At 41.7% G+C, this 27,422-nt stretch overlaps 3 protein-coding genes across 5 annotated transcripts in view; 2 read left to right on the top strand and 1 right to left on the bottom strand.

Annotated features, from left to right (window-relative positions):
• The first annotated feature begins 1,262 nt into the window (after window positions 1–1,262).
• On the top strand, window positions 1,263–15,047 carry LOC135498043 (von Willebrand factor A domain-containing protein 7-like). Of its 2 annotated transcripts, none has more exons than XM_064788192.1 (20): window positions 1,263–1,628; window positions 1,931–2,053; window positions 3,147–3,320; window positions 7,540–7,618; window positions 7,731–7,816; window positions 8,210–8,392; window positions 8,747–8,959; window positions 9,111–9,230; window positions 9,755–9,932; window positions 10,306–10,429; window positions 10,558–10,708; window positions 11,058–11,147; window positions 11,397–11,537; window positions 11,979–12,148; window positions 12,508–12,640; window positions 13,006–13,100; window positions 13,455–13,564; window positions 13,738–13,897; window positions 14,167–14,312; window positions 14,536–15,047. In XM_064788192.1, the coding sequence occupies exons 1-20, from the start codon at window positions 1,367–1,369 to the stop codon at window positions 14,852–14,854; spliced, it is 3,057 nt and encodes a 1,018-aa protein (XP_064644262.1). In that variant the 5' UTR covers window positions 1,263–1,366; the 3' UTR covers window positions 14,855–15,047. The 2 variants fall into 2 exon arrangements, with proteins under 2 accessions (XP_064644262.1, XP_064644263.1); XM_064788193.1 differs by having other exon boundaries at window positions 12,508–12,622.
• LOC135498044 (uncharacterized) lies at window positions 2,347–7,077 on the bottom strand. Its single transcript, XM_064788194.1, has 4 exons — window positions 5,811–7,077; window positions 4,718–4,887; window positions 4,215–4,391; window positions 2,347–3,835 (listed from the first exon to the last, which is right to left on the bottom strand). The coding sequence occupies exons 1-4, from the start codon at window positions 6,803–6,805 to the stop codon at window positions 3,633–3,635; spliced, it is 1,545 nt and encodes a 514-aa protein (XP_064644264.1). The 5' UTR covers window positions 6,806–7,077; the 3' UTR covers window positions 2,347–3,632.
• Window positions 15,048–15,616: 569 nt separating the features above from the next.
• The window catches only part of LOC135498123 (E3 ubiquitin-protein ligase TRIM71-like), a 57,283-nt gene continuing 45,477 nt past the window's right edge, over window positions 15,617–27,422 (top strand). The window contains exon 1 of one of the 2 annotated variants that reach the window (XM_064788296.1): window positions 15,617–16,046. The gene's annotated coding sequence lies outside the window, so the exon portion shown is untranslated. The remainder of the gene's footprint in view (window positions 16,047–27,422) is intronic. The other variant, XM_064788295.1, reaches the window with a different exon arrangement.

The raw sequence follows: 27,422 nt of genomic DNA on the forward strand, positions 1-27,422 counted from the left end.
CAGTGGCGCCGGTGTGAATAAATCTACTTGTGTGAATGGTCAATGGCTCACGACGTCATGAAATAATTGCGTCACGAGGAAGGAAACAATGGGATTCACGTCCGACGTCGTAACTGTGGGTGCGGTGCGTCGTGGGTGCCGGTTCGGCCAACGCGCGGCCCATATGGAATGCGACAAACTGTACCGGAACCAGAATTGTCATGGGTCTGCACAAATTTTTTCAGATTCGATCGACATGATGGATATATGAATTTTTGTGTACACTTTACATACAGTGTATACATAAGTAACCATTACACTCACTACGTTGTGTGAGTGATAATATGTAAAGAGCAAGCTCTGGTGAACTCACACAACTGTTTGTCCTAGCAGACGATTTTTAAATACATGATGTCCCACACCCGCACTTCAGTGGCGCCGGTGTGAATAAATCTACTTGTGTGAATGGTCAATGGCTGATGACGTCATGAAATAATTGCATCACGAGGAAGGAAACAATGGGATTCACGTCCGACGTCGTAACTGTGGGTGCGGCACGTCATGAATGCAGGATCGGCCAACGCGCGGCCCATATGGAATGAGACAAAACTGTACCGGAACCAGAATTGTCATGGGTCTGCACAAATTTTTTCAGATTCGATGGACATGATGGATAGGCCTATATGAATTTTGTTTACACTTTACATACAGTTTATACATACGTAACCATTACACTCACTACGTTGTGCGAGTGATTACATGTACACGCGTGATTAGCGGTAATAACCGATCCAGCTATTCCCTGCACGCCTTTTATTTGCACAGACAAAGACAGACCATGCTTAGTGTCTGTTAATCATATATTCCTATGTTTTATGTACAACAACAAGCGCTTCAACCAACAATACTTTGGCGAATTGGCCCCGTTTTCGACCCACAATAAGACATGGTCCGAAGTAGAGTTCAGATAACGTACTATTATCATTTGGTACATATCATTGTTACGTAACGTACATTGTGGTGGAGATCAGGAATGGTGGCACCTAAGGGGTGCCCCTGTTTAATATCAAAATGATTTGCGGTTACCGCTATCTTAATTTTGTTTACCATGTTAATACATACATATACGATGACTACAGCTTTATGACCGGTGTACTGTGTACGAGTTGAGTGCAGAAGGCCAATGCGATCGGAATCGAAAAGAAGCAAGACTGATCTAATTTGATTGATAGATGCTCTTTCAAATTACCCTAATCCATGCATAAGAAAATCAAGAGAGAGGTTTGGCCATGATTATCCCTTTGGTCACCCCTCTTCCTTGTTGATAACATCTAACAAAATATCAATCCGATATCGCGTACTAGCAATAAGCTAAGTTAATACGACAATGATGATCGCGTGGTCGTACATCGCGCTAGCAGTTCTCCTGCAGGCCTTCTGTAGCGAGGCCTTCCTCCCAAACCACCTCAGCCTGAGTCCGGCAACAGCCAACGACTACACGCATTCTGACATCACGGAGACTGCTATCCTTAGAATGGTTGCCCGGTTATTGGAGGACAACCCACTAACTGGGGCGACCATTGTCCCGGGATCGCTGACGGGGATCAGCCCGCTGACGGCTCAGGCCTTGTTCGATGGATACTATGGAGGTAAGAGCCACCATTTTTTTCTCTCAACTTCGAAGGCCTTGCTTTGGGATAAAAAGCCTATTGCTTTTGCGAGTCCAATCGACAAGTTAGAGACTGTCACTGATCTTATTAAAGGAGCACAAATAGACCACTGTGTTCGAATCACGCACGACAACTATCGAAGTTAGCGATGCATTGGGGGAAAGAGCGATTGAAAGACGTATTGTCAAACTGACCCCATGATGTGTTTTCTTCGTAGTCACTTCACACGTCTAAGTCTCAAAATGTTTATGTTACCTGTTTTGTTTTTCTTTGACCAATAGGTGGCGTTTCTGCCACCAAGCTTCAGGCAGCCATTGATCAGATTGTGAAGGCAAACAATGACGTAGACATCCAGTTTCCCGGACTGGCGGCTTACCAATTCAATGGAGAAAAGATCGTTGAGGGTGAGTTCGAAAGATGACACGAAAGTGTACTTACTTGCTCATCACAGTTCAGAGTTTTATACAATAGACAGTTGATAGAGAGACGATGACTTTCCGATGGAAGAAACAATAGAAAAACGTGTCAATATGGCTTTCAGCGTCCACATACATTAGGGAAAACACTCAGAAACGCTGACACCGGTCCCACGGATATATTTGACTAAGTTAGACTTTTGCACTTCCTCATTGCTGGTCATGATAAACGGAACCAAATGTCACTGTCACATGAAATAAAATAAAATAAAAAGGCAAAGTTCAAAAATTAACTGATCATTTATTGTCTGAATCCTATAAACACAAAAGTAATCTAAGAACATTAAGGCCCAAATTCATAAAGGGCGTTTAGCTCAAAACAGTGTTTAACTACTGAATAGACAGGTTCAGGTCCTTCATGTAAATCTTCACAGAATATGAATAGGCCCTGAAACTGATTAGAGAGAAGTTACACACGTCTAACCCTTAAACACCCTTTATGAATTTGGCCCTCCGTTTTCAGAGTCCAAGTTTTGGTCCCAAAAGATCACGTTGCCAAAATCAAATAAAGCAAGCACTTCTTGTTTAAACAAATCTTATCATCAAAAGCATATCACTGTGTAAACATTAAGTGTATATCAGTATATATTGGCCGGTGCAATAAACATATATGGTAGACTAGTCCGACCGTCGGTCACGCCCCCCCCCCCCCCCTTATAAAAAGTTATGGCCACAAGTTGACTGAACTCTCTTGTAAAAACAATTAGTCAGTCTACCCCAGCCTGATGGTCAATATCAAAAAAATAGCCACGTAACATCAAATCGATTGAAAGAAGAGTTCAATGACCACTGGTACCACCATTTTGGCTGGAACATAAAATCCTAAAGCAATTAGAACTCCTTCAAAATTAAGTGAATGCTAAATAAAAACTTGGTAGGCTGTCTCTGGAAAACAAAGAACATACTGCCACTCTTGATGTTGGCATTCACTTCGTTTTAAGAGAATTCTAATTGCTTTTGAATTTCAAGTTCTAGCCGAAATCATAGTGCATAGGGTCAACTCTTTATGTAACTTTTTCAGGCAACACTATCCTCCAGAATCTCCGTATCAGCCTCTACTCTCTGCTGGCCAGTTCCACCCCTGACCTGGATGCGACCAGGGAGGCCATCGGACATTACATGCACACCATGCAGATGTTCTATAGTAACACCAACTACCTCGAGCTCAAGGGAAATGTAGTGTACTCTACTCTTGGTAAGGAATGGGCGCAATATGGTTTGTAACCGACGAGGAAGAATACAAATTGCGTATGGTGTGAGACAGGAATATATGGATGCGAAACTGACCTCTTAATGCGGTTAAAGGTACCCCAGTTAAGGCTGTTTATATAGGCTTACCGCACCGATAATCACATCTAAAAGCTATCCAAAGTTATATCGCGACAGGAAATAGAACCAGTGGCCTTTCTCAGGAAAAGGAACATCCAGCCAGGTTTGAGATGTTCTTTGAAGGTCCGCAGTGGCCACACTTTCCGATTCGGGCTAAACGGGGAATAATATATTTTCCCTATGTCAGTAAACCAACATCGTTATTTTTGGAAAGTAACCACTGAATAAACGCAGCTGCCAGCAGCGTTAATATGAAAGCAGACAGGAAAACTTGCGAAGGGCCAGGGGGCACCAGCAGGTCCAGTGTATCTGGCCGGAGCGGTTCTCGAGGCGGCTGGTTGTCACCAGGGTCACGCCTCACGTGTTTGCCTCTGTCGGAACCTGATGAAAAAGAAGAGAAAAAAATCTTTTTCATGAAATTTGACTGTATTAATGACTTAAACTAAGCGATCGGTTTGCTTTTCCATACAGTTTGACCAGATGGTGCACATCGGTTACCTCACGATTTTTGTCATTGCGGGACTTCGTCACGGCCGCCCACGAAACGATTCATGCATGTACTTGAAATTATCATCTCATGCATGGTGGCTCTCGGTCAAGGCTTGCATGAAGCTTAGCGGTATCAAAGAGGTATCGGTTGTGTCAACTCTGTTCTGTATTGTAGGGAACTGTTTGTTCAGGCAAAATAGTACAACATCGCAACCACTTGCAGAAATATCATCGAAAACCTCACAGGAAAAGTAAATGGCAAAATATTCACCTAGATTTTGGATGTCTGCGGCCTGTATTCGATTCTTGTGGTCAAAGGTAGCTGGCTCTATCGGTGTTGATTGGTCGTCATCTGTTTCTTCGTCAGTGCCCGGCGTTTCATCAATGCTTTGCATATATTTTACCACTGCGTCATAGCCTGATGGAGGTTCAACCAACCTGTCAGGCTCTGTTGGAAAATAATGTCAGCGAAATGAGTATACATGTATATTCTGAATCTTAATCACGATATCAAAATGACAAATGATTCCGCTGTGAAATAATACAACCAAAAACTCTCCAAGAAATATATATCTTGTTAAAACTCGTGCTTTCGCTTACTGCACGCAAACACGCAAAAATGCATGTCAAGTATTCTACACTGCCACTACAAGCTACGTGCATGGTAATGTTGATAACAGATCGAATGCTCCATTAACATATGTATCGTAGCCATGACAGCAACGGTTTCAACTCTCAACCACAGATGTAGAAGCAGTCTGTGCCTTAACCTACTTTCAAGCGATTTCAGTAACTGAGTGCGTTTCTCGGCCCAATCCTCGTCCTTCAATTTCTGTTGAGCTTCTGCCTGTGTTGGATTAGCCATCAGCTCTTCACCCAACTTGCTATTGTGGTCTTGGACTCGACCTAAACACTCTTGGAAGAGGTCCCCTAGGGCTATCCATCTATCAGTAGAAAAAAGTTGCTCTTGATTATGATTTAAAAAACATTACACTGTACCATCAGCATGAGTTTGAGTTACATGTAGGCCAAGACGTCTATCAAGGGCCGGGCGTGACAATGTTTTAGCAAATAGCGCGTTTGCTTGCGCTGCGCCTACACTTGTTGGCCACGACAGTCTTCCATTTTCACCCGTGACATCAGGGCCAGTGGAACCTGCCCGAAGTAACTGATCGAGCGGTTTAGGCTACTTCGGTAAAGTCACTTTTTCATGCGACGACATGGCAGACGACGCGATTCGCAACGTCTTAAACCGCGTCCAAAGTTGATCTTTTCCCCATATGATGGGGAAAAGGAGAAATGGATGCTGCGCATAAAGTCGCCTCTATGGCGCATGTACCAAAAATCTTGGATGAGTGCAAGGGGAAGCACGACGCGAATAATCGAACCGGCTAAAAAACTGCTTTTGTTTGGTAACCGAGTTTCGTATCGCTTCTGTTACCAGGAAATCTCAAAACCTGTCATCCAATTGTATGGCCGTTGTATTTCAGCAATTGAATGGCGGGAAATGCGGTCGGATATTTACAATTTCTACATAGACTCGCAATTGAATATAGATCAATACACAAATGCGTAGTATATCGATTGTTGGGTATTTGCTGTCATGAGAGGATGGAGAGTCCAGCACATTGCCGAGTTGAATGAAATCAGCAAATTGGCTGACAGAAAAGGAACGAAACTAAACTCTGCATATATTGAATTGGAGTAGACAGGTATTTATGACTGTTAAAACAAAAATTTACCCACGCCGTGGTGAAAATAATCGAAATCTGTGATAAACATCACCAACAAAATTTACATTTAACCAAGAATTGATGATGAGTCTTTATCAACTATTGATGTAGAAGATAAAGCAAATTCTACATACCGACAGTAGCCAGTTATGATCTCGATTCGGGAAGAATCCTTCCGGATGAGGCTCTGGAGGTCACCACAATATCCCAAACCAATGACTTCGTTATTATTGGCATTTTCAGAGTGGGCCTGGAACGAGGTCAGCAGGCCCTGGAGCACATTAAGATACAATTCCAAGGCCTGGAATGCGTGGATGGCACCATTGAGTGCCCGGCCCTTAGGGTCTTGGCAGATCATCTCATCTGGCTCAATGTCTAGAGATGCTATGGCCTTCTTAAACTTGTCGTTACTGGCCAGTTGGTCTTTCTCAGACTGTGACCGTTCGCTCTCCACATAATCTGCTAATTTGGTATAAGTGTCCTTTCTGAACCATTTGTTACGTAATTTTTTTATCTCTGAATTAAACTTCTCATACTTCCCCTCAAACTCTTTGTCTTTTTTTTTTCTTTCCTCTTCAAGTGTCTCCTTCTTACTTATGATCAGAATTCCGAAATCGTTATGCATCTCTTGCCTTTTGTTGACGTACTGAGTTCGCAGCATTTTAATCTTCTTACAGACATCCTGGATCTTGGTCAACAATTTATTCGTAGACTGCCCACAGCACTTCTCCATCTCCTTCTTAGCCAAAACAAAGTTCTTCTGAGCCAAGTCGTACACACCATCTGCCGCATAACAGTACCCACTACTTGAGTACTCATTGGCATTCTGACACGAGAGGCGAAGCTTGAAAAACGTGTTCTCAATATTACGCAGCACTGCTGCAGAGTCGCACCCGATGTAGTATATTTTATTCCGATCTTCCCACTCTCCACAAGCGGCAAATGCCAGCAACGCGAACTGAAGTTTCACAATGACATCCACGATGGCACTTTTTAAAATATTCGGGTCCAGACCGCTGTTTTCCATGTCAGTTTTGTAACAGCTGACCAACTCGAAGTTCCGCGGAGGAAGCTCCTTTGCTGTCAGTTCTTTGACGATCTGTCCCCGCTTTTTTCCTCCGGTCGCCATAATGAAGCCACACTGTCGAAATCGAGCGAATGTTATGTGTTAACACAAAATGTCCTCCCTAATTCCTTTCAAAGTCACAAAGTTACTTATTCGACTTTCGAGTTCGAAGAAAGTACTGAAGATGAGTGTATCATGATCGTTTGTTTTGCCATAGATATAGAACTTAATCTTAAAATTATCCGTGGAAAATTCCATTGGGCCATCCCCATAAAAAAGAAAAGTGATAGCGGGAATTTCCCAGATATTGCTGCCAGAGCACGATCATTCTACACTTGTAATAGTGGTTCGAAAATGAAAGGTCTGCCTTCGCGTATTGCAACACGTATCCACAGACCTTCAGCACTACCGAACCTGAGGCCGCACCTTTGCCTGCTTACGGCTTTTACATTTCTATGCACATGCGCATCTCCCTGCACACGCGTAGTAATATTATAAATAGATCCTAAAAAGATTATCGTTCTCAAAAGCTATTCATTGAGGCATGTTTTGATCATCACATAAAGGAAAGTCAAAACAAAATGTTTGGACATTTTTAAGGAAGAAATTATCAGCATCGTATATTAAAGCACGGCAGATGTGCTACACGTTCGTGCGCATCTCGCACGGAGACTTTGTTACGCAAGATCCTGATGCGACCTCTTATAGTTTACGAGGAGACTTTGGGACAAAAACCTCATTCATAATAATGAGCTCCAATAAATGTTCCAATTTGTAATATTCTCTACAATTTTCAGGTTTCCCTGGTGCCCCAATGATGCCCGTCCCTCCACCTTCTATGGACACCTGTACGAGTTGTTCCGTTGGATCATCAACGTAAGTTCCTCAACTGCATGGTGGTAAGCCACCGAAAAAAGTACACAACTAAAATGAAATTTGGAATAAAGCATTGAAGGAAATTCTTTGACCCAAATTTTCTCGATTCCAGAGCACCTTGCACATCGAACCTCATCAGCATCGGCCAGGTGTTGACCAGCGGTTACCGAGCAGCACAAGATATCGCAAAGCCAAATGGTTCGTGCACATCAACAAAGTCTATTCGGTGTTGCAAAGACAGTTCTCAAGTCCTGGTGTAACAATTATTGACCACAAATGTATACGTTTTAGCCTCTTGAGTCCCAACCAGTGTTAACCCTCAGAGTTATTACATGATGTATACCGCGCGTCATCACTTTTTTAGTTGTTGCTGACGATGCCCAGATATTACATACGCCAAAGGAATTAAGACGGTTGCCATCTTCTGTTTCCGAGCATATGGTCACCAAACGCTCTGCTTCAAGAGGTGTACTGGCTTCTCCGATGCAAATCACCAGGGCCTATTCAGGTTGAAAGTGTAATGTCTATGTCATTAATCTTTGAGCTAATGAATTGTAGTTTTTGCATAATCTTCTCAATCATTATCTTCAGCAACTGCTGCAAACCAAGGCAAATGTAGTCATGGGGGAACCTGGGACAACAGTGCAGCGTCTGTCCCTATCGGAGGAATCAACAAAGAGACCAGCGACCCTAAACTATCACCCCATTATCATCTTCACGAAGACGCCGGGCAACTGGCCATCATGGCCTCTGAAGCTCTCCTTGATGGAGTTGGTAAATTCATGACTTTTTAAAGAATGCATTTATCGTATAATTTAAACTGCTTTAGAATCAATTTCACATATCAGGATGCTGCGCCTCAGGTAGAGCATCCATTTCCTCCAAAGCTTCGTCCTCGGCTGCTATTGAGTTCCACCCTCAAGGTTCCACTCTCCGTTATCAATTCCGCAGACTTACTATAAAACTGGCCCTTCGTTTAACGGTTGGTGTTCCGCAAGCGTAAACGCTATGCCGCGTCTAAAATTTCTTGATGTTGTTTTGGAAAAAATATAATGAAAGTTTTTGCCCGAGCGATCTCACTCTTAACTAATTCGAAGTTTTTCCAATTGGACCGACTATCTTCACCAGGTGGTGGTCTCCGGGAAGAATTTGGCGATGACATCATGAAACAGCTCTTCAACATCGGCACCGGTGTCTCCATGGTCCTCGTCATCGACATCACGGGTTCAATGGGAAATGACATCATCGCTGTGCAGACCAAGGCAGCAGAGATAGTCAAACTCACGCAGGGGACAGTCAACGCCCCGTACAATTATGTCTTGTCCACGTTTGGTGATCCAGGTAAAGGGTTCTCTATGCGAAGTCATCTCACATTCTGCCTTGAGAGTCATATTTATTTAACCTTTTAAACTCTCTACAACTTGTCTAGCTACGACTCTCACTTATTGATGCCAATTCAAAGTACCTGACCTTTTTATGATTTCACTTCAAGCCTCCATGGGAAGTGTCCGTACGACCAAGAATGCGAACGTGTTCCTGAGCTGGGTAAACGGTCTGACTGTCAGCGGTGGAGGCGACTGTCCTGAACTCTCCATGTTGGGCATCGAAAGAGGTAATAACGTCGGGAACATCGATGTGTCCAGTTTCAGGCATCACCCATTTCTCAAACTCTCCTGAAGGGCTTTCAACCAACAAAGTGGTAGCTTCTAGCGACTAGAATGTCTCAACTAAAAATGATATCAAAATAACGCAGTAACTGGATTTCTTTCATCTAAACATTCAACTTTATAGCGGGCCAAACTGCATCAGATGCAAATTGAAAAGCATGCTCTCAGTGGAGGGTGAATTGGTTCACATTGACAGCATGGCAGTGATTGGTCTATCAGTTGAGACGGTTTTCTTACAGCCAATTAGATAACTTGTAAGTTTTCTCAGCAGAAAATATATGTTCACATGGCTTCCCTCTACATAACATCTCTCTTTCATGGGCGTCATGATCACATTCACAGATCTAAGAACCAATGGCTATCTCTAAAGAGCACAGATCCAGACGATCTCCATCACAATCATGAAGAAATCATAAAATATTGCAGGAAAAAAAACCCCAGGTTATTATCTTTATTTTCGCGAGTACAGGACTGCAGGCCGCTATGCCCGGCTCCGACATCTATGTGTTCACCGACGCCAGCGCGAAAGACCCCGAAAGGTTCCCTACCATTGCTTCACTCGTCGCTACGAAGAAGTGCAAGCTTCAGTTCTTGCTGACAGGACAGTGTTCGTCAAGAAGCGCGGGGCAGCAGACTCAGTCATTTAGGTACTGTTGCCCCATCACGTTTAGTTCTTCTTTTGAGAAAGATCTTACTATTGTTATGAATAGTATTCACTTTATAATCAGTTTAGGTTCACCTACACCTCAGTACAACAGCTTCAGGTCACCTGTAAGCCAGTGTATAGCTTGGGTTCACCTTTAAATCAGTAACTGTGTCACAATATGAGTTCGCCTACACCTCAGTACAACAGCTTCAGGTCACCTGTAAGCCAGTGTATAGCTTGGGTTCACCTTTAAATCAGTAACTGTGTCACAATCTGAGTTCACCTAAAAATCTGTAATGACCTCGTGTGTTTATTGCCAAAAATTGATAGAAAAAAAATTGATGCTTCAAATTGCCTATTGATTATAACTTTAGATCAAACACACGGGCGATTGACCCTCTCTACGCATTGCTCGCCAACGCCTCTGGAGGAGGAATCATCACCACGGACAAGGATAATATTGGCTCGGCTGCCAGTGTCATCACGGAACATGTTGTGGTGAGTTAGATACCAAAAATATTTCTGTGAATCACATTAAGTGGCGCTTCGGAATTATCATCATTCCGATAATGTTCCTTGTAACACTAAATCGTGATTTGAATGAAATGTAGTGTTTCTTCTTTCAGGGCTCTCCAGTCACACTATACAAAATGACAGTGTCAACTTCTAGACATATAGTTGAACTTCGTTTTGATGAGACCATCACGGAAGCATCTATTCAAATCATTGGGGAGAGTGGCAAGATCATGGCGGATCTTTATCAAGGGGGTATTTACGGTAGGTATTGTTGTCTGTGAGAGCAGTAACCGTTCCAGGCAAAAAGGGGGTGAAGAGTTGCGAGGCCAAAGGCGTAAGACTGTGCCAAATGTGGCGTCAAAAACAAATTTTCTCGGTCACTGAAAACGAAAGCCCCCCGTGGGAATTTCTCATGTTACGAACTAAAACAAAACAATGGCCATGAATAGTCACTTCAAAATAATAACTTGAAGAGAAAAACTATTGCCAGCGGCCACAGCAACGGCATGCAATACTTACGTAGAGGGCATTAAGAGTAAGGAAGTCTGTTGGAGCACATCACTATCTCAATCATCTCTTCTTTACTTACATTTTAGCTTCTTTGTTTCAGCTAATCGTGTGATATTCGGCACAGGTGGAACCAAGCTTGACATCAACATTGACAAGCTCATGGTGATGAAAATTAAACCAATTATCGCAGGTAAAGAAATATGTTGATGCGACTGCCGCAGGAGCCGGAACAACCCTATGATTGTAATGGACGTTTGTGACAACCCCGTCTAAGAAACATCGCACGCAGACATCCATGTCAATATTACCATCGCTAGTTAGTGCATTCTGGTTTTCATCATGATGTTAAATTTGAATACATATTAGAACAACATTTTGATATTATTCTTCACTTCTTGATATAGGTATAAAGAATTAAAACAAATTATGGTGATTTCAGGCGCATATTCACTCCAGTTTAACGATTCGCAAACGTACACTGTCGAAATCACCGGCAACAGTCCTTTCAACTTCAAGTATCAGTTTGTGAAAGTCTTCCCCTCTGGCCTTACGTACCCTATCAGCGGAAACCCCATTGCAGGTAAATAACTCAGTTCTCATCCTACTTATTCTTTGAGTCCGTGTCCGTCTAGGTTGCTGTGGCCATATCAAGCAATCTATACCTAACCATTGGCGACGAGGTTCTGGTAATGGCCGTATCGTTTTCCCCTCACTTCCTCGTTCCTCGTTTATCTAAGAACAGAAAGTACATTATTTTGAAAGCGATTGACCTAATACTGGTAGTGATTGATGGCCGTATATTATTTGTCTCATCAGTGCTACGACAAATCATCGGTGACTTCTGACCAGGTTGGGATACGTGTACAGCAATGTTCCATCATTTTTACCGGGTTAACGTAACATATCTTTTAGACACTTCTTCGCGACTGTATCTGTATGTCGTGGATTATAGAGCTCCAGGTGGGAGCAGCGCATATAAATGAATATAAAAAATTGATGACCACCTTCTATTTCATATCAGGGGAACAAGCCACTATCATCATCGAGACAATCGGCCAGGACAGGATAAAGTCGGTAGATACGCTCTTTTTGACTGATATGCAAGGAAATGCATTGTCAAATGTTGCGCTGGAGGCTGGGACAGGGAAGGCTTCAAATATGCACAAGGGGGTCTTCACCCTACCCACTCAGGTACATGTATATGTATAGGCTTGTTTGAATTCATTCGCACAGTGACAAAAGTACTGCTGAATCAGAGAGAAAAATCATAATTTCAATCCTACGCTTCGAAGATCTAGTCAAACTACTTGTCAGCTATCATTCTACTAAGTGTTTTGACTCGGTTGTCCGATCTGAAATGTTCCATTGTTGACAACACAAGATCTATGATAGTCGCCTTCTGCTTAACCTTTTCTGATGGTGAATGTGGAATCGTCAGTGATAGAGAAAGGTTCCGTCTTATATGAGGTGATCGTCATACTAATTTTGCCATTAGGGACCCCTGCCTTAACCCTGCGCTTATATAAACTCGAGAACCATTTACACTTCAGGACTTTCGCTTGATGCTGGTCGGAAAGGACAATGCCAGTAATGACGTAATCCGCACCCTTGCCCAGCCAGTCACCCCAGATAATGTTATGCTCACTCTTTTGAAGGCCGACACAGGTAAAGTCAGACAGTCAGGTAATCATGGGAAGGGTAGAGCCGGGTTAGAAAAGGTTTCTTCACACAATCAGGTTGGGACCAATATTGAGTTTGTTTTGAAGTTGACATACGACATCTGCGGTTCTTTTTCGTCCATGATGCACTGGTTATCAGCAGCCAAAGTACATTGCGAACCATTAAGATTGCAATGTATGCATTTCACGTTACGTTAGAACATAGAATGCACCACCCGTTGTTGATATCAGTTAGTTAGTTAATTCAAGTTAGCACTTTAATAATAGTAAATCAGAGTCTGGTTATTTTCAACACGGACTTCACCAAGTCCATGTTTTCAAGTATATGTATCTGAATTCGGCCATTCCGTCAACCGGGTTTCATTCCAGACAATCTGGTCGCCGGGAGCACACAGACAGTACCATTCCACATCAAAAACTACGGGGCGGACGGTGACTTCGATGTGAACATCTCTAACCAAAACGTGAGTGTTGACATTGACGTCAGCATGCGCCAAGTGTCCCAAGCGGACAATTCCATCACGTTGCTTTGCTTTCGCCTGTTTATGCCTATCGGACCCTAAGAGCTGTTTTGTGGGTTCTATCGTATCAAAATTAGCCATGGTAACACTTTGGTAAGACAGTGGAACAAAGGGAATTTAGGCCCAGGTGCGAGCGGGTATTGGACTGAGGCCTAACCACTTTTAACTGCAAGAGGCAAGGAGCAAAGGAAGTAATGTCAGCTGCAACGTTACACTGTAGGTGTTTCAAACTTTTGCTTGAATGGGATATTAAGAGAATAAAAACATAATGTCGTAGCTGAGTATTCTCCATTACAGAACTTTGTTCAGACAGTGACCAGGGTGTCGTTCTCGCTCAAGAAAGGCCAGGAGGGAAGTGGCCAAGTGACCTTCTCAGTTGGTCAGGCGACACAGCCGGGAACTACAAGGTGATCTCCATATGAAATTACTCTTTCACTGATTGCAAAGCCCGTGCCAAACTCTTTAAGTGTGACTTTGACACCGCCATCTGGGGAGAGAGCTGACACTGAGACAAGCAATTATAGAAAGGTTTTGGGGGACGGGAATGTGTAAATTTGGTATATCTTTTGTTTAACTCCAGTATGGCAACCTTCACCGTCACTAGTAAGTCAGGAGCCACCTTCAACTATGTCACGAAGAACCTCGTCGTGGCTGCTCCACCCCACCTAGCGGATCTCACCCCTCCATACTGCACCCTTTTGGCTGTCAAGGGAGGATGCACGACTTATACGCATTGCAAGGTATGAACAAGTAACCATTGCTTTGCACACTAGGGAAGTTCGTCACCGAATGAGTTTTCGTAGCCTTGAGCGGCCTTTTGAAGAGAAAACGCTGGGTCTCTGCCTACATGTAGATGGCATTTAATTGCTTCCTTCTTATTCACCTTTTTCTTCCTCCTCTTCTTCAGCGTTCGCTCTTTCCTAGGAGGTATCATTCTTCCGACAGTATTCCTCCTCGAGGGGGCACTTGCTCACCACTGCTAAATATCTCAATTTATCCTTTTTTCCAGTCCACGAGATGGTCTGGTAGCTTTGCAGTCCAGGACGACGAGTCTGGCATCCAGCTCGTCAGAATACAACACGCCGGAAAGGATTCTTCAATCTCAGTGTCGCCCTTCATTCTTGGGACGAAAACGCGCGTAGTGACAAATTACAGGTAATGCGTGTTAGTTGTCATTCTTCTAAGATTTAATACTTTACCTGTGGTTGTTTCACTAACACGACAAAGGAACTGAGGATCATCAAGGGAAGAGACCCTATCAAGTTATCTCAAATTTTGCTTAACACGACCGTTGCCTTACCTTAAAGGTGCATATATAGCCTGTTAGATACCATCGATCCGAGATCACCAAATCCGATAAATATAATCATTTTTGCAGTTCCACCTGCTGTGACGCTTCAGTGATAATTGCCGCTGCTGACATCAGCGGCAACGAGGTTCTCTGCAAGGCCATCTTCGACATTCCAACCAAGGACTTCAAACCAACCAAACCATACGATGCATCCGGCTCAAATGACTTCCTCGCAACCTGGGAGTTTATCCTCATTGGTGTAGGGGCCGCATTTCTGGTCATTGTTGCCATCACCGCCATTGCTGTCACCATCATCAATAAAAACAGACTTCCGGTACAAAATGGCGGTGTTTTCTCGGTAACCATGGCGGGAAGGACGACCTCTAAAACCAACCTTGTTGCTTAGGGGAGTCAGTATTGAATAGAATCTTTCTGGGACGCGTTTAATGCTTATCAATACACATTTACTGTTGGTGAAAAGCCGACTTTGGTAATCAATTTTAAACCAAAATATATCTTGCTTGCTTTGATCTTGGTGACTGATAAAGGTGACTTGCTACTTCGATAGACAGTGTGAACTACTTTTAGCAAATAAATTAGTGAGATGATTGAAGCATTTTTTATATCATTTATTGTAAATCCTTGTCGTGAATCATAAGTTTATTCAGTGACCATCTCAGGTGATGTGGTCTCTGGAGGAATCGGCTCGAGGGTAGGCAGCGCTGGTTCAGGCGTCTCAAGGGGAGTTAGTGTCGGCACGGAGACCGAGACTGATTGAATTCGTGTCCGTTTTTGTTTGGGTGTATAGCAATTTTCGTAGAGCTGCAAAAACAGCATGTGTTTTTGTAAGGCGTTTGTGATGGACTTATTGGTAGATTTTGGCAGTTAAAACACGTTGATAGATTGTTATAAAGCAGAGTCTTTCTGGATAAAGCATGGAACTGTTAGTGAGTAAATGCCACTAGATGGTCGTCGACATCATACGCTCAATTTTATCCATCAGTGCCAATTCTGCTTTGAAGATGGAGTTGCATCACTTGTTGCCTAGCCTATCTTCCTTATGCAAGTTGCCTTCTAATTTACCATCTAGGCGAACTCCTCACTGGTATGACTTGTGTACCAATCTTGGTCACACGAAAACGCTCACTCAATTACCTGTTGGCCGGCGCTGACTCCTGTTGCTGTCTCATGCAGTCAGTCGCGGCACCTCGCCAGTGAGAATAACCTGTGAATCACTCGTCAAATCATGAAGGTCTCTTGTCAGTTTATGCGTATAAGAGTAGCTACCGGTAACTACTTATAATTACACTGAAACCATATATTGACCACCAAGGTTTTTGCATCTTATCAAGATTTAATGTTTAAAGGGAGTATAGACCATGAGGTTCAGGGTGCACTGACACCAGTGAGAGTGTCCTCTCACCAAGACTGAGACACTCCCCGCCGTATTGATCGAGCCAGCGCTGACTCCTGTTGCTGCTGATTCAGTCAGTCGCGGCACCTCGCCAGGATAACCTGTAAATCACTTTTGCTATCGGATTTACCTATACATGGATAATCGTATGCCATGTTTGCATGAGGGGAGGTATAATAAGAAGGTAGGTTTTGTTGTTTTATTGATATTTACGTGTTTGTCTTTATTAACTCTTGGTTACATGTACTCTTATTGTTGAAAAGCTTGGTTACATGTACTCTTATTGTTGAAAAGCTTGGTTACATATACTCTTATTGTTGAAAAGCTTGGTTACATGTACTTTTATTGCTGAAAAGCTTGGTTACATATACTCTTATTGTTGAAAAGCTTGGTTACATGTACTCTTATTGTTGAAAAGCTTGGTTACATGTACTTTTATTGCTGAAAAGCTTGGTTACATGTACTCTTATTGTTGAAAAGCTTGGTTACATGTACTCTTATTGTTGAAAAGCTTGGTTGCATGTACTCTTTTTGTTGAAAAGCTTGGTTACATGTACTTTTATTGCTGAAAAGCTTGGTTACATATACTCTTATTGTTGAAAAGCTTGGTTACATGTACTTTTATTGCTGAAAAGCTTGGTTACATGTACTCTTATTGTTGAAAAGCTTGGTTACATATACTTTTATTGCTGAAAAGTTTGAATTGTTGAAGGACTTGGTTACTAGCATTATTCTGAATTCCATTGTTTATTTCAAATCTACTGATCTGACATGGTTAATGATAAATTGAAATTATGAAAGGATTCTTTGACGCATCATATGATCAAAGTATCTTACCACTGTAATCATTTATGCATGAACTAATTACGTCAAAATTTTTATATCAAATGATATAAATGGCTTTTTGATATCGAATTTCATCCTAACATGAAAAGGCTTCACGTAACAAATAGAACTGTCGTATGCGTTCTTGAAATAGCTTTGAAGGAAGAGGAAATTCGATCATGCCAATTCGCTCATCAAGTCGCTAGAAGATCATTTCGTTTTTGCAAAATCAAAAAGCTGGATTTCAACGAGTTATGTAAAATAGCGTGGTTTACATGCTCCGGACTGAGTAAGAATACTTAATTGAACAGGATTATAATGATGCACAAAACCCACTTTCAATTGACAAATAAAAATAAAACCAATGAAGTCATCTTTGATGGTCAATTTCCGGTACCTGGGATGTTGATTCAGGCTTGATTGATTTTATGTTTACTCGGTGCTTGATCATGCAGGAGGTAGTCATTGGACGGGAAATGGCAGTTTTGTTCGATAATGCTGTTGGAGATATATAGGGCATATGTCAATTTGGAAGAGAGACAAATTGCTAAACAGCATCAGCAGGTTTTCTGATTGCTATCACTGAACCAGAGAGTAGTCGTAAAATATCGCTGGTCATGACGTCACAGAAAGTGATGACGTCACGCCACTAATCGTCGTCGTGACGTTCATCGTACGTCATCGAAACCACCCTAATCAGGACAATAACTTGAAATAAAGTAGGACAATCTAAGCAGGGAATCGTTATAAAGGCTATCGGGGATCCGGAGTCCACCTGCATGGATTTCGAAATATCGACAATATAGTCATCGTAGGACACTACAACATAACTTTCATTGTGGACCTGCTGGTCAATCCAATAAATCTACCTATGGTCACGTTACCTGTCAATTAATCAATTAGGAGTCTATGTATCAATCAACATGCCAAATCGCGGGAAGTACTCATTCCATGGCTGATGGTATTAAGTATGGTATGTCGTGTCGATGTCAACGGGAAAGCAATCAATTATCTCGTGATTTTTTTTCGTAACAAAGACAAAGTCATTAGGGAATACGTTACATCGATTAACAGCATACATTGATTAACAGCATCCAAGCCCAATCTTGACACTAGAGGCGCTGATGTCGTTCCTAAACAACGGCTCTAGCACTGCTAAATTGCCACCATCTTGAAAAGCAGTACCGCGGATGTGGAAATGTAAAGAATCTTTACAATTGCAAAGAGGCTATCGCATCACCACTACGCCCGAGAACACGATGGCTGCACTACGCTGCATTGATAGTTTGCAATAAATTCACGTTAAAACACACCAGAACATCTCGGGTTTTATTTACAAAGATCATATTTTGTTATTTATTTATAAAACAAGCCATTTTATGAAAGAAGGTGGCACTTACTAGGCCTGGATAAGACTTTGGAGTTTGAAGTGGTGGTGACGCAGTGTTGAAAACACCTGAATCTCAGGATGCCGATATCCAAGATGGCGGAATTTTACCAATTCCAGTGTCTGAAATTGAATTTTAATTTCGGCACTGTGCGAGTTTGCATCCAAGCCGTTATTGTTTTTGTTAATGTCAGTATTGATAATGACGCTATCTCTGACCACATGCTCCTCAACATCAAAACAACGTGAGTTGCCAGCTGGATTTGGATTGAACCCATAATCTATCTAGCTGACTTAAAGGGAACTGGAACCGCCGAGCGATTTATTCAACTTTTCGACTTTCACCGCCCGAGAAAGTCAAACTTCCAACTTCCTATTCGAGTTCAGATTTGTAGCTCCGCCCCCAGTGCCCGAGCATGCGCAGTTCAATTTGTTATTATTGAGAATCATGTGAGAATCACGTGAGTCATGCGATCTTTCATTCATGAGTTTTCGTAGTAAATTCCATAGTAGTGACGTCACTCAATGATTGACAGCTAGGCGCCATGTTTCATTCATGCCTCGTTCTGATCACCCGATACGCGGGAAATGAAAACGACGTCATACGAACTGGCTTGGCGGTTTCAGTTCCCTTTAGTAGCTATTTGTTTACATTTAACTGGTATTGCAAGGCAAGTCATCGTATCCAGGAACCTCCAACATAAATATGCTGTACTTTGTTAGGAGTATCAATAAAATAAGGCATGTACATAGACACAATGTCCGAAAGATGCACTGCATTGATCGCTGTCAAGGAAGGCCATACAAAAATTCAGAGTAAAATGTAAAAAAATGACTGGACAGATAAATTCTTAGGTCTCAGCATCTTTGCATTTACCTTTTGCAATGGCAGAAAAGTAACATCAAGGCTCTGGGACCAAATAGAACATCAGTTTCTTAAGATTTACCCACTGTTATAATATTTTTGCACACTAGCTGTACATCACTGTTCAGCTATGGAACTAGTCTGTACTGAGTGCCCCATGGGAGCCCTGGTCCATAGCGAGCACAGTGATCATTCGGCACCAAATGGCATGACATTGAGAAAATGTTGAGGATGAATGATTGGGTCCCAGTTTCTTCTTTACTGACGAAATTATGGCTTGCACATTCGATTTTTGACTTTACTCCTCCGATGCTGTAGTTTTCCTTATTTATCATGTCAAGACTGTATTTCAACTGATAAAACATCAGTTGTTTCATGGTGGCATTGTTGTTTCCGTATAAATTGGGTCCTAATCAAAGAAGAATCTGGTAAAACTTCTGAACAGTTTTGTACAGGAATAGTCCAGAAAGATGCTATAGGCATACGGATTCATTAATTCCCGTAGCCGGAGAACAATACATGTACATTATGATTATTCAAAACTAATATGCAGACTCTTTTAGTAGTGACAATAAGAAAAACATGGCGGCCACCATGGGAGTGATATTCCTTTTTAACACACGCCACTGTGGCAACTAATTCTTTATATCGTGCCAAAACGTTGTGTTAAGACATGATAGTTAATTAATCAAAGAAAAAACCTACCCATTTTGTACGAATAGCCAACTTGTTCTGTGGTAAGCGTGTGTTGAAAGAATCGAAAGGTGGAAAACTCCCCGAGAAAACGTTTCTCTCCTTTATAATTACACCCTATACACATTGTATTCTTTTCTATCGGCCATGGCCTCTTCCATTGTTTAGAAAGCTTGAGTGTCTTTTTCAGTAAACCGTTTACTAAAAGTACAACGATATTCAACTGACGACGCACAAACAAAATTACCGAAAAAAAGTGCCATACGTTCGTAGGAATCTTATATGTAGCTTTGAAGATAGCAAAAAGGATTTTCTTCGAGTCGTTCCTGATGGTGACCATCAGAACGTTATAAACTATTACTATCCGACCACGCAAAAGTGTTAGTGACATTTGAAATGACTTCTGTTGCGTCACAAAGAGATATGCTCGCTTCTGACACCGTATTCTCGCATAAAAGGTTACAGTGAATTCTTGATGAAAGTCGTGGTTTCTTAACTTGGCTGTCTGCCATGAAAATGACAATACATCACCAAAAGCCGCTGATTGAACGTAGTGCGCCTCCGATTCATATGAAAACCTAGGTGAAATGGCGCGAAAATATAAAGGATATAGGTTCATCCTATTGCATGAACTACCGGTGCTCTCCATTAAGGAGTTTTTGTTAGCAGATTAGATGCGGTATCCGTTCGTGCTGTCTAATCAGAAATATTGTAATATGCAGCCCGTGTATTACTGACCACGTAGTTAGTTTTTTTGGTAGACGCCCATTAATTTTTTTCTTAGGGAGACGTGAATGCATTTGCTTTCCCTACCAAGAGTCCACTGCTGAAGGAGACAATTAAAAAACAGTTGTTCTTCTCACAGCTCTTTCGACAAAGTCTGCTTCTAAACAAACGCCAGTCGCTCGGTGTTGAGAGACACTCGGAGGGGTCTGTTCCTAATACTGTAGAAAATGGCACCTTTAACCCGAAAAAAAACTGCTGCATCATAATTTTAAGAGCCATTTTCCGCAGTCTGATCTTAGTCATCACCCTGCCTTACTCCTCACCAATGCAGGGTACACACTACTTTGAATGTTTCAATTTTGTAAAACTGGGAAAGTAGGGTTGATAAAATTATACCAGATTTTCTCCTTAGTCTTGTTTAACATGGCGTTCGTAGTTGCTGTAAAATGAATCGGTGTTCAACTGAAATTGTATGAAGAACAGTGCAGCTCGTTATCCTTTTGTAGCATGGCCCAACAGCTGGTTCACCATTAAGATTTCGAAATTATCTCATTTGGTCGGCCCTACATTCATGAAATGCATACTACAGACTCATCTCGTCTCGTTTCTCACACTAGAGGCTGTGACTGAGGAGTCTTCGAAATATGCCAAAGGCCGGAAATACGACAAAGACCATCCCGAGCCCCAGTGTCATCGTTTCAGGGCCTTGTCCATGAAATGTTGTGCAGCGCTTACCTGTTGGAGGTTCATCTCTTGAGTAAGTGCACATCGTTTCCTCGAGTATCGCGAGAACCACCAATCTGAACATATCGATGCACCAGATTCATTCGATTATCTTATTTGTTATGATGGACCCCGTTGAGGTCGCTCGTCGGATGGTGTGTTTTGTTGTTGAAAGGATTGTAACATTAGGTATATCGTTTGACTGAGTACATGTAAGAATGACGTCCGGATTAGGGATCGGAGGAGGCTACTCTTAATCTTTATCAGACTCAACTCCCCTGGAGATGGAGCCTTCTCGTTTCGATTGTTGGATCACTCACTTTACGGCTAAGAGGTGCTGACGGTATTTAAACTTCTAGCAACGAATTTTTCCCATCAATCTTCCTATCGTCAGAAGGTTACGCCTTCCAAAGAAGGTTGCGTTCTGCAAGCTCGTGCTGTTAGCGTACTACATGTCTCATTCAGTATACCACAGTTGCAAATCTTCATCTCCTTGGAACTTGTAAGCAGCCAACATCAGAGACATTACTGAATCATATATGAACGTTTTATGCTTATTAATCGCAATCATTGTTATGTTGATGCCACATATTCCATAGATTTTTATCTCTTTTACAAAACATCGTTTTTGGTGGTCGATTTGATATGGCACAGTGTTGAATTCAAATGATTCATCGATCGAAAATCTCTTTTTATCAAGAGTTAAGAAACAACATGTGCCCTCCATTCTGATTCTACGCAATGCTCGCCAACGCCTCTGGAGGAGGAATCATCACAACGTGAGTTGCAAGCTGGGTTTGGATTGAACTCATAATCTGTCTAGCTGACTTAAGCTGTTTAGTAGCTATTTGTTTACATTTAACTGGTATTGCAAGGCAAGTCATCATATCCAGGAAACCTCCAACATAAATATGCAGTACTTTGTTAGGAGTACCAATAAAATAGGGAATGTACATAGACACAATGTCAGAAAGATGCACTGCATTGATCGCTGCCAAGGAAGGCCATACTAAATATCAGAGTAAAGTGTAAAAAAATGACTGGACAGATAAATCCTTAGATCTCAGCATCTTTGCATTTACCTTTTGCAATGACAGGAAAGTAAAATCAAGGCTCTGGGACCAAATAGAACATCAGTTTCTTAAGATTTACGTACTGTTCTAATATTTTTGCACACTGCTGTACATCACTGTTCAGCTATGGAACTAGTCTGTACTGAGTGCCCCATGGGAGCCCTGGTCCATAGCGAGCACAGTGATCATTCGGCACCAAATGGCATGACATCGAGAAAATGTTGAGGATGAATGATTGGGTCCCAGTTTCTTCTTTACTGACGAAACTATGGGTTGCACATTCGATTTTTGACTTTACTCCTCCGATGCTGTAGTCTTCCTTATTTATGATGTCAAGACTGTATTTCAACTGATAAAACATCAGTTGTTTGATGGTGGCATTGTTGTTTCCGTATAAATTGGGCCCTAATCAAAGAAGAATCTGGTAAAACTTCTGAAAATTTTGTACAGGAATCCAGAAAGATGCTATAGGCATACGGATTCATTAATTCCCGTAGCCGGAGAACAATACATGTACATTATGATTATTCAAAACTAATATGCAGACTCTTCTAGTGGTGACGATAAGAAAAAAATGGCGGCCACTATGGGAGTGATATTTGTTTTTACCAAACGCCACTGAGGCCACATATTCTTTGTATCGTGCCAAAACATTGAGTTAAGACATGACAGTTAATTAATCAAAGAAAAAACCTACCCATTTTGTACGAATAGCCAACTTGTTCTGTGGTTAGCGTGTGTTGAAAGAATCGAAAGGTGGAAAACTCCCCTAGAAAACGTTTCTCTCCTCTATAATTAGACCCTATACACATTGTATTCTTTTCTATCGGCCATGGCCATAACCAGCGGTTTAAAAGCTTGTGTGTCTTTTTCAGTAAACCGTTTACTAAAAGTACAACGATATTCAACTGACGACGCACAAAGAAAATTACCGAAAAAAAGTGCCATACGTTCGTAGGAATCTTATATGTAGCTTTGAAGATAGCAAAAAGCATTTTCTTCAAGTCGTTCCTGTTGGTGACCAGCCTAACGTTATAAGCTATTACTATCCGACCACGTAAACATGTTAGTGACATTTGAAATGACTTCTCTTGCGTCATAAAAAGAAACGCTTGCTTCTGACACCGCATTCTCGCATAAAAGGATACAGTGAATTCTTGATGAAAGTCGTGGTTTCTTAACTGGGCTGTCTGCCATGAAAATGACAACACATCACCAAACGCCGCTGATTGAACATAGTGCGCCTTCGATCCATTTGAAAACCTAGGTGAAATGGCGCGTTAGAAAACACGCGAAAATATAAAGGATATAGGTTCATCACATTGCATGAACAATCGGTGCTCTCCATTATGAGTTTTTGTTAGCAGATTAGATGCGGTATCCGTTCGTGCTGTCTAATCAGAAATATTGTAATATGCAGCCCGTGTATTACTGACCCCTTAGTTACTTTTTTGGGAGACGCCCATTGATTTTTTTCTTAGGGAGACGTGAATACGTTTGCTTTCCCTACCAAGAGTCCACTGCTGAAAGAGACAATTAAAAAACAGTTGTTCTTCTCACAGCTCTTTCGACAAAGTCTGCTTCTAAACAAACGTCAGTCGCTCGGTGTTGACACTCGGAGTGGTCCGTTCCTAATACTGTAGAAAATGGCACCTTTAACCCGAAAAAAAACTGCTGCATCATAATTTTAAGAGCCATTTTCCGCAGTCTGATCTTAGTCATCACCCTGCCTTACTCCTCAGCAATGCAGGGTACACACTATTTTGAATGTTTCAATTTTGTAAAACTGGGAAAGTAGGGTTGATAAAATTATACCAGATTTTCTCCTCAGTCTTGTTTAACATGACGTTCGTAGTTGCTGTAAAATGAATCGGTGTTCAACTGAAATTGTACGATAAACAGTGCAGCTCGTTATCCTTTTGTAGCATGGCCCAACAGCTGGTTCACCATTAAGCCTTCGAAATTATCTCATTTGGTCGGCCCTACATTCATGAAATGCATACTACAGACTCGTCTCGTCTCGTTTCTCACACTAGAGGCTGCGACTGAGGAGTCTTCGAAATATGCCCGAAATACGACAAAAGACCATCCCGAGCCCTAGGGTCATCGTTTCAGGGCCTTGTCAATGAAATGTTGTACCTGTTGAAGATTCATTTCTTGAGTAAGTGCACATCGTTTCCACGAGTATCGCGAGAACCACCAATCTGAACATATCGATGCACCAGATTCATTCGATTATCTTAATTGTTATGATGGACCCCGTTGAGGTCACTCGTCGGATGGTGTGTTTTTTTGTTGAAAGGATTGTAACATTAGGTATATCGTCTGACTGGGTACATGTAAGAATCACGTCCGGATTAGGGATCGGAAGTGGCTACTCTTAATCTTTAGCAGGATCAACTCCCCTGGAGATGGAGCCTTCTCGTTTCGATTGTTGGATCACTCACTTTACGGCTAAGAGGTGCTGACGGTATTTAAACTTCTAGCAACGAATTTTTCCCATCAATCTTCCTATCGTCAGAAGGTTACGCTTTCCAAAGAAGGTTGCGTTCTGCAAGCTCGTGCTGTTAGCGTACTACATGTCTCATTCAGTATACCACAGTTGCAAATCTTCATCTCCTTGGAACTTGTAAGCAGCCAACATCAGAGACATTACAGAATCATATATGAACGTTTTATGCTTATTGATCGCAATCATTGTTATGTTGATGCTACATATTCCATAGTTTTTTATCTCTTTTACAAAACATCGTTTTCGGTGGTCGATTTGATATGGCACAGTGTTGAATTCCCATGATTCATCGATCGAAAATCTCTTTTTATCAAGAGTTTAGAAACAACATGTGCCCTCCATTCTGATTCTACGCAATGCTCGCCAACGCCTCTGGAGGAGGAATCATCACAACGTTAGTTGCAAGCTGGGTTTGGATTGAACTCATAATCTGTCTAGCTGACTTAAGCTGTTTAGTAGCTATTTGTTTACATTTAACTGGTATTGCAAGGCAAGTCATCGTATCCAGGAAACCTCCAACAGAAATATGCAGTACTTTGTTAGGAGTACCAATAAAATAAGGCATGTACATAGACACAATGTCAGAAAGATGCACTGCATTGATCGCTGCCAAGGAAGGCCATACTAAATATCAGAGTAAAATGTAAAAAAATGACTGGACAGATAAATCCTTAGATCTCAGCATCTTTGCATTTACCTTTTGCAATGACAGGAAAGTAAAATCAAGGCTCTGGGACCAAATAGAACATCAGTTTCTTAAGATTTACGTACTGTTCTAATATTTTTGCACACTGCTGTACATCACTGTTCAGCTATGGAACTAGTCTGTACTGAGTGCCCCATGTGAGCCCTGGTCCATAGCGAGCACAGTGATCATTCGGCACCAAATGGCATGACATTGAGAAAATGTTGAGGATGAATGATTGGGTCCCAGTTTCTTCTTTACTGACGAAACTATGGGTTGCACATTCGATTTTTGACTTTACTCCTCCGATGCTGTAGTCTTCCTTATTTATGATGTCAAGACTGTATTTCAACTGATAAAACATCAGTTGTTTGATGGTGGCATTGTTGTTTCCGTATAAATTGGGCCCTAATCAAAGAAGAATCTGGTAAAACTTCTGAAAATTTTGTACAGGAATAATCCAGAAAGATGCTATAGGCATACGGATTCATTATTTCTCGTAGCCGGAGAACAATACATGTACATTATGATTATTCAAAACTAATATGCAGACTCTTTTAGAAGTGACAATAAGAAAAACATGGCGGCCACTATGGGAGTGATATTTGTTTATACCACACGCCACTGTTGCCACATATTCTTTGTATCGTGCCAAAACATTGTGTTAAACATGATAGATAATTAATCAAAGAAAAAACCTACCCATTTTGTACAAATAGCCAACTTGTTCTGTGGTTAGCGTGTGTTGAAAGAATCGAAAGGTGGAAAACTCCCCGAGAAAACGTTTCTCTCCTTTATAATTACACCCTATACGCATTGTATTCTTTTCTATCGGCCATGGCCATAACCAGCGGTTAAAAAACCTGCGTGTCTTTTTCAGTAAACCGTTTACTAAAAGTACAACGATATTCAATTGACGACGCACAAAGAAAATTACCGAAAAAAAGTGCCATACGTTCGTAGGAATCTTATATGTAGCTTTGAAGATAGCAAAAAGGATTTTCTTCGAGTCATTCCTGATGGTGACCACCATAACGTTATAAACTATTACTATCCGACCACGCAAAAGTGTTAGTGACATTTGAAATGACTTCTCTTGCGTCATAAAAAGATACGCTTGCTTCTGACACCGTATTCTCGCATAAAAGGATACAGTAAATTCTGGATGAAAGTCGTTGTTTCTTAACTGGGCTGTCTGCCATGAAAATGACAATGCATCACCAAACGCCGCTGATTGAACATAGTGCGCCTTCGATCCATTTGAAAACCTAGGTGAAATGGCGCGTTAGAAAACACGCGAAAATATAAAGGATATAGGTTCATCATATTGCATGAACAATCGGTGCTCTCCATTAAGGAGTTTTTGTTAGCAGATTAGATGCGGTATCCGTTCGTGCTGTCTAATCAGAAATATTGTAATATGCAGCCCGTGTATTACTGACCCCTTAGTTACTATTTGGGAGACGCCCATTGATTTTTTTCTTAGGGAGACGTGAATACGTTTGCTTTCCCTACCAAGAGTCCACTGCTGAAGGAGACAATTAAAAAACAGTTGTTCTTCTCACAGCTCTTTCGACAAAGTCTGCTTCTAAACAAACGCTTGTCGCTCGGTGTTGACACTCGGAGGGGTCCGTTCCAAATACTAGAGAGGTTGCGAACCGTCCCGACTCCCACTCCCACTCCGAGTTTAATTCGAGTCGTTCTCGGAACTCGTGACGTCGAAAAGTAGGTTGCGCGCACCAACGGGATCCGAGTTGGGAGACGTCATTCGGCCAGCTTGCGAGTCACTCGGCCAAACTGGAAATCAACCAAATTAACGACATACGAGAAAAAAAGTAAATAAAGCAGACGAAATATTCTACAATTTTGGTGATTTACAGCTAGTAAAAAGCCGTTTCCTCTGTAACATGTGCGTATTTCTATTGTAAAACTACGAATTTCTTCAGTCCTAAGATGACTAGATCCAAAAAGTACAGAGGGGAACAGAGTTTCATTCATGAAACTATATTTTGGGGCGACAGGCCTACGACGTGCGAGTCTTCCTGGTCTCCAATATCGTAGTGATGCCTAT

Source organism: Lineus longissimus, chromosome 13 (assembly GCF_910592395.1).
Source record: "Lineus longissimus chromosome 13, tnLinLong1.2, whole genome shotgun sequence".
Lineage (NCBI taxonomy): Eukaryota > Metazoa > Nemertea > Pilidiophora > Heteronemertea > Lineidae > Lineus > Lineus longissimus.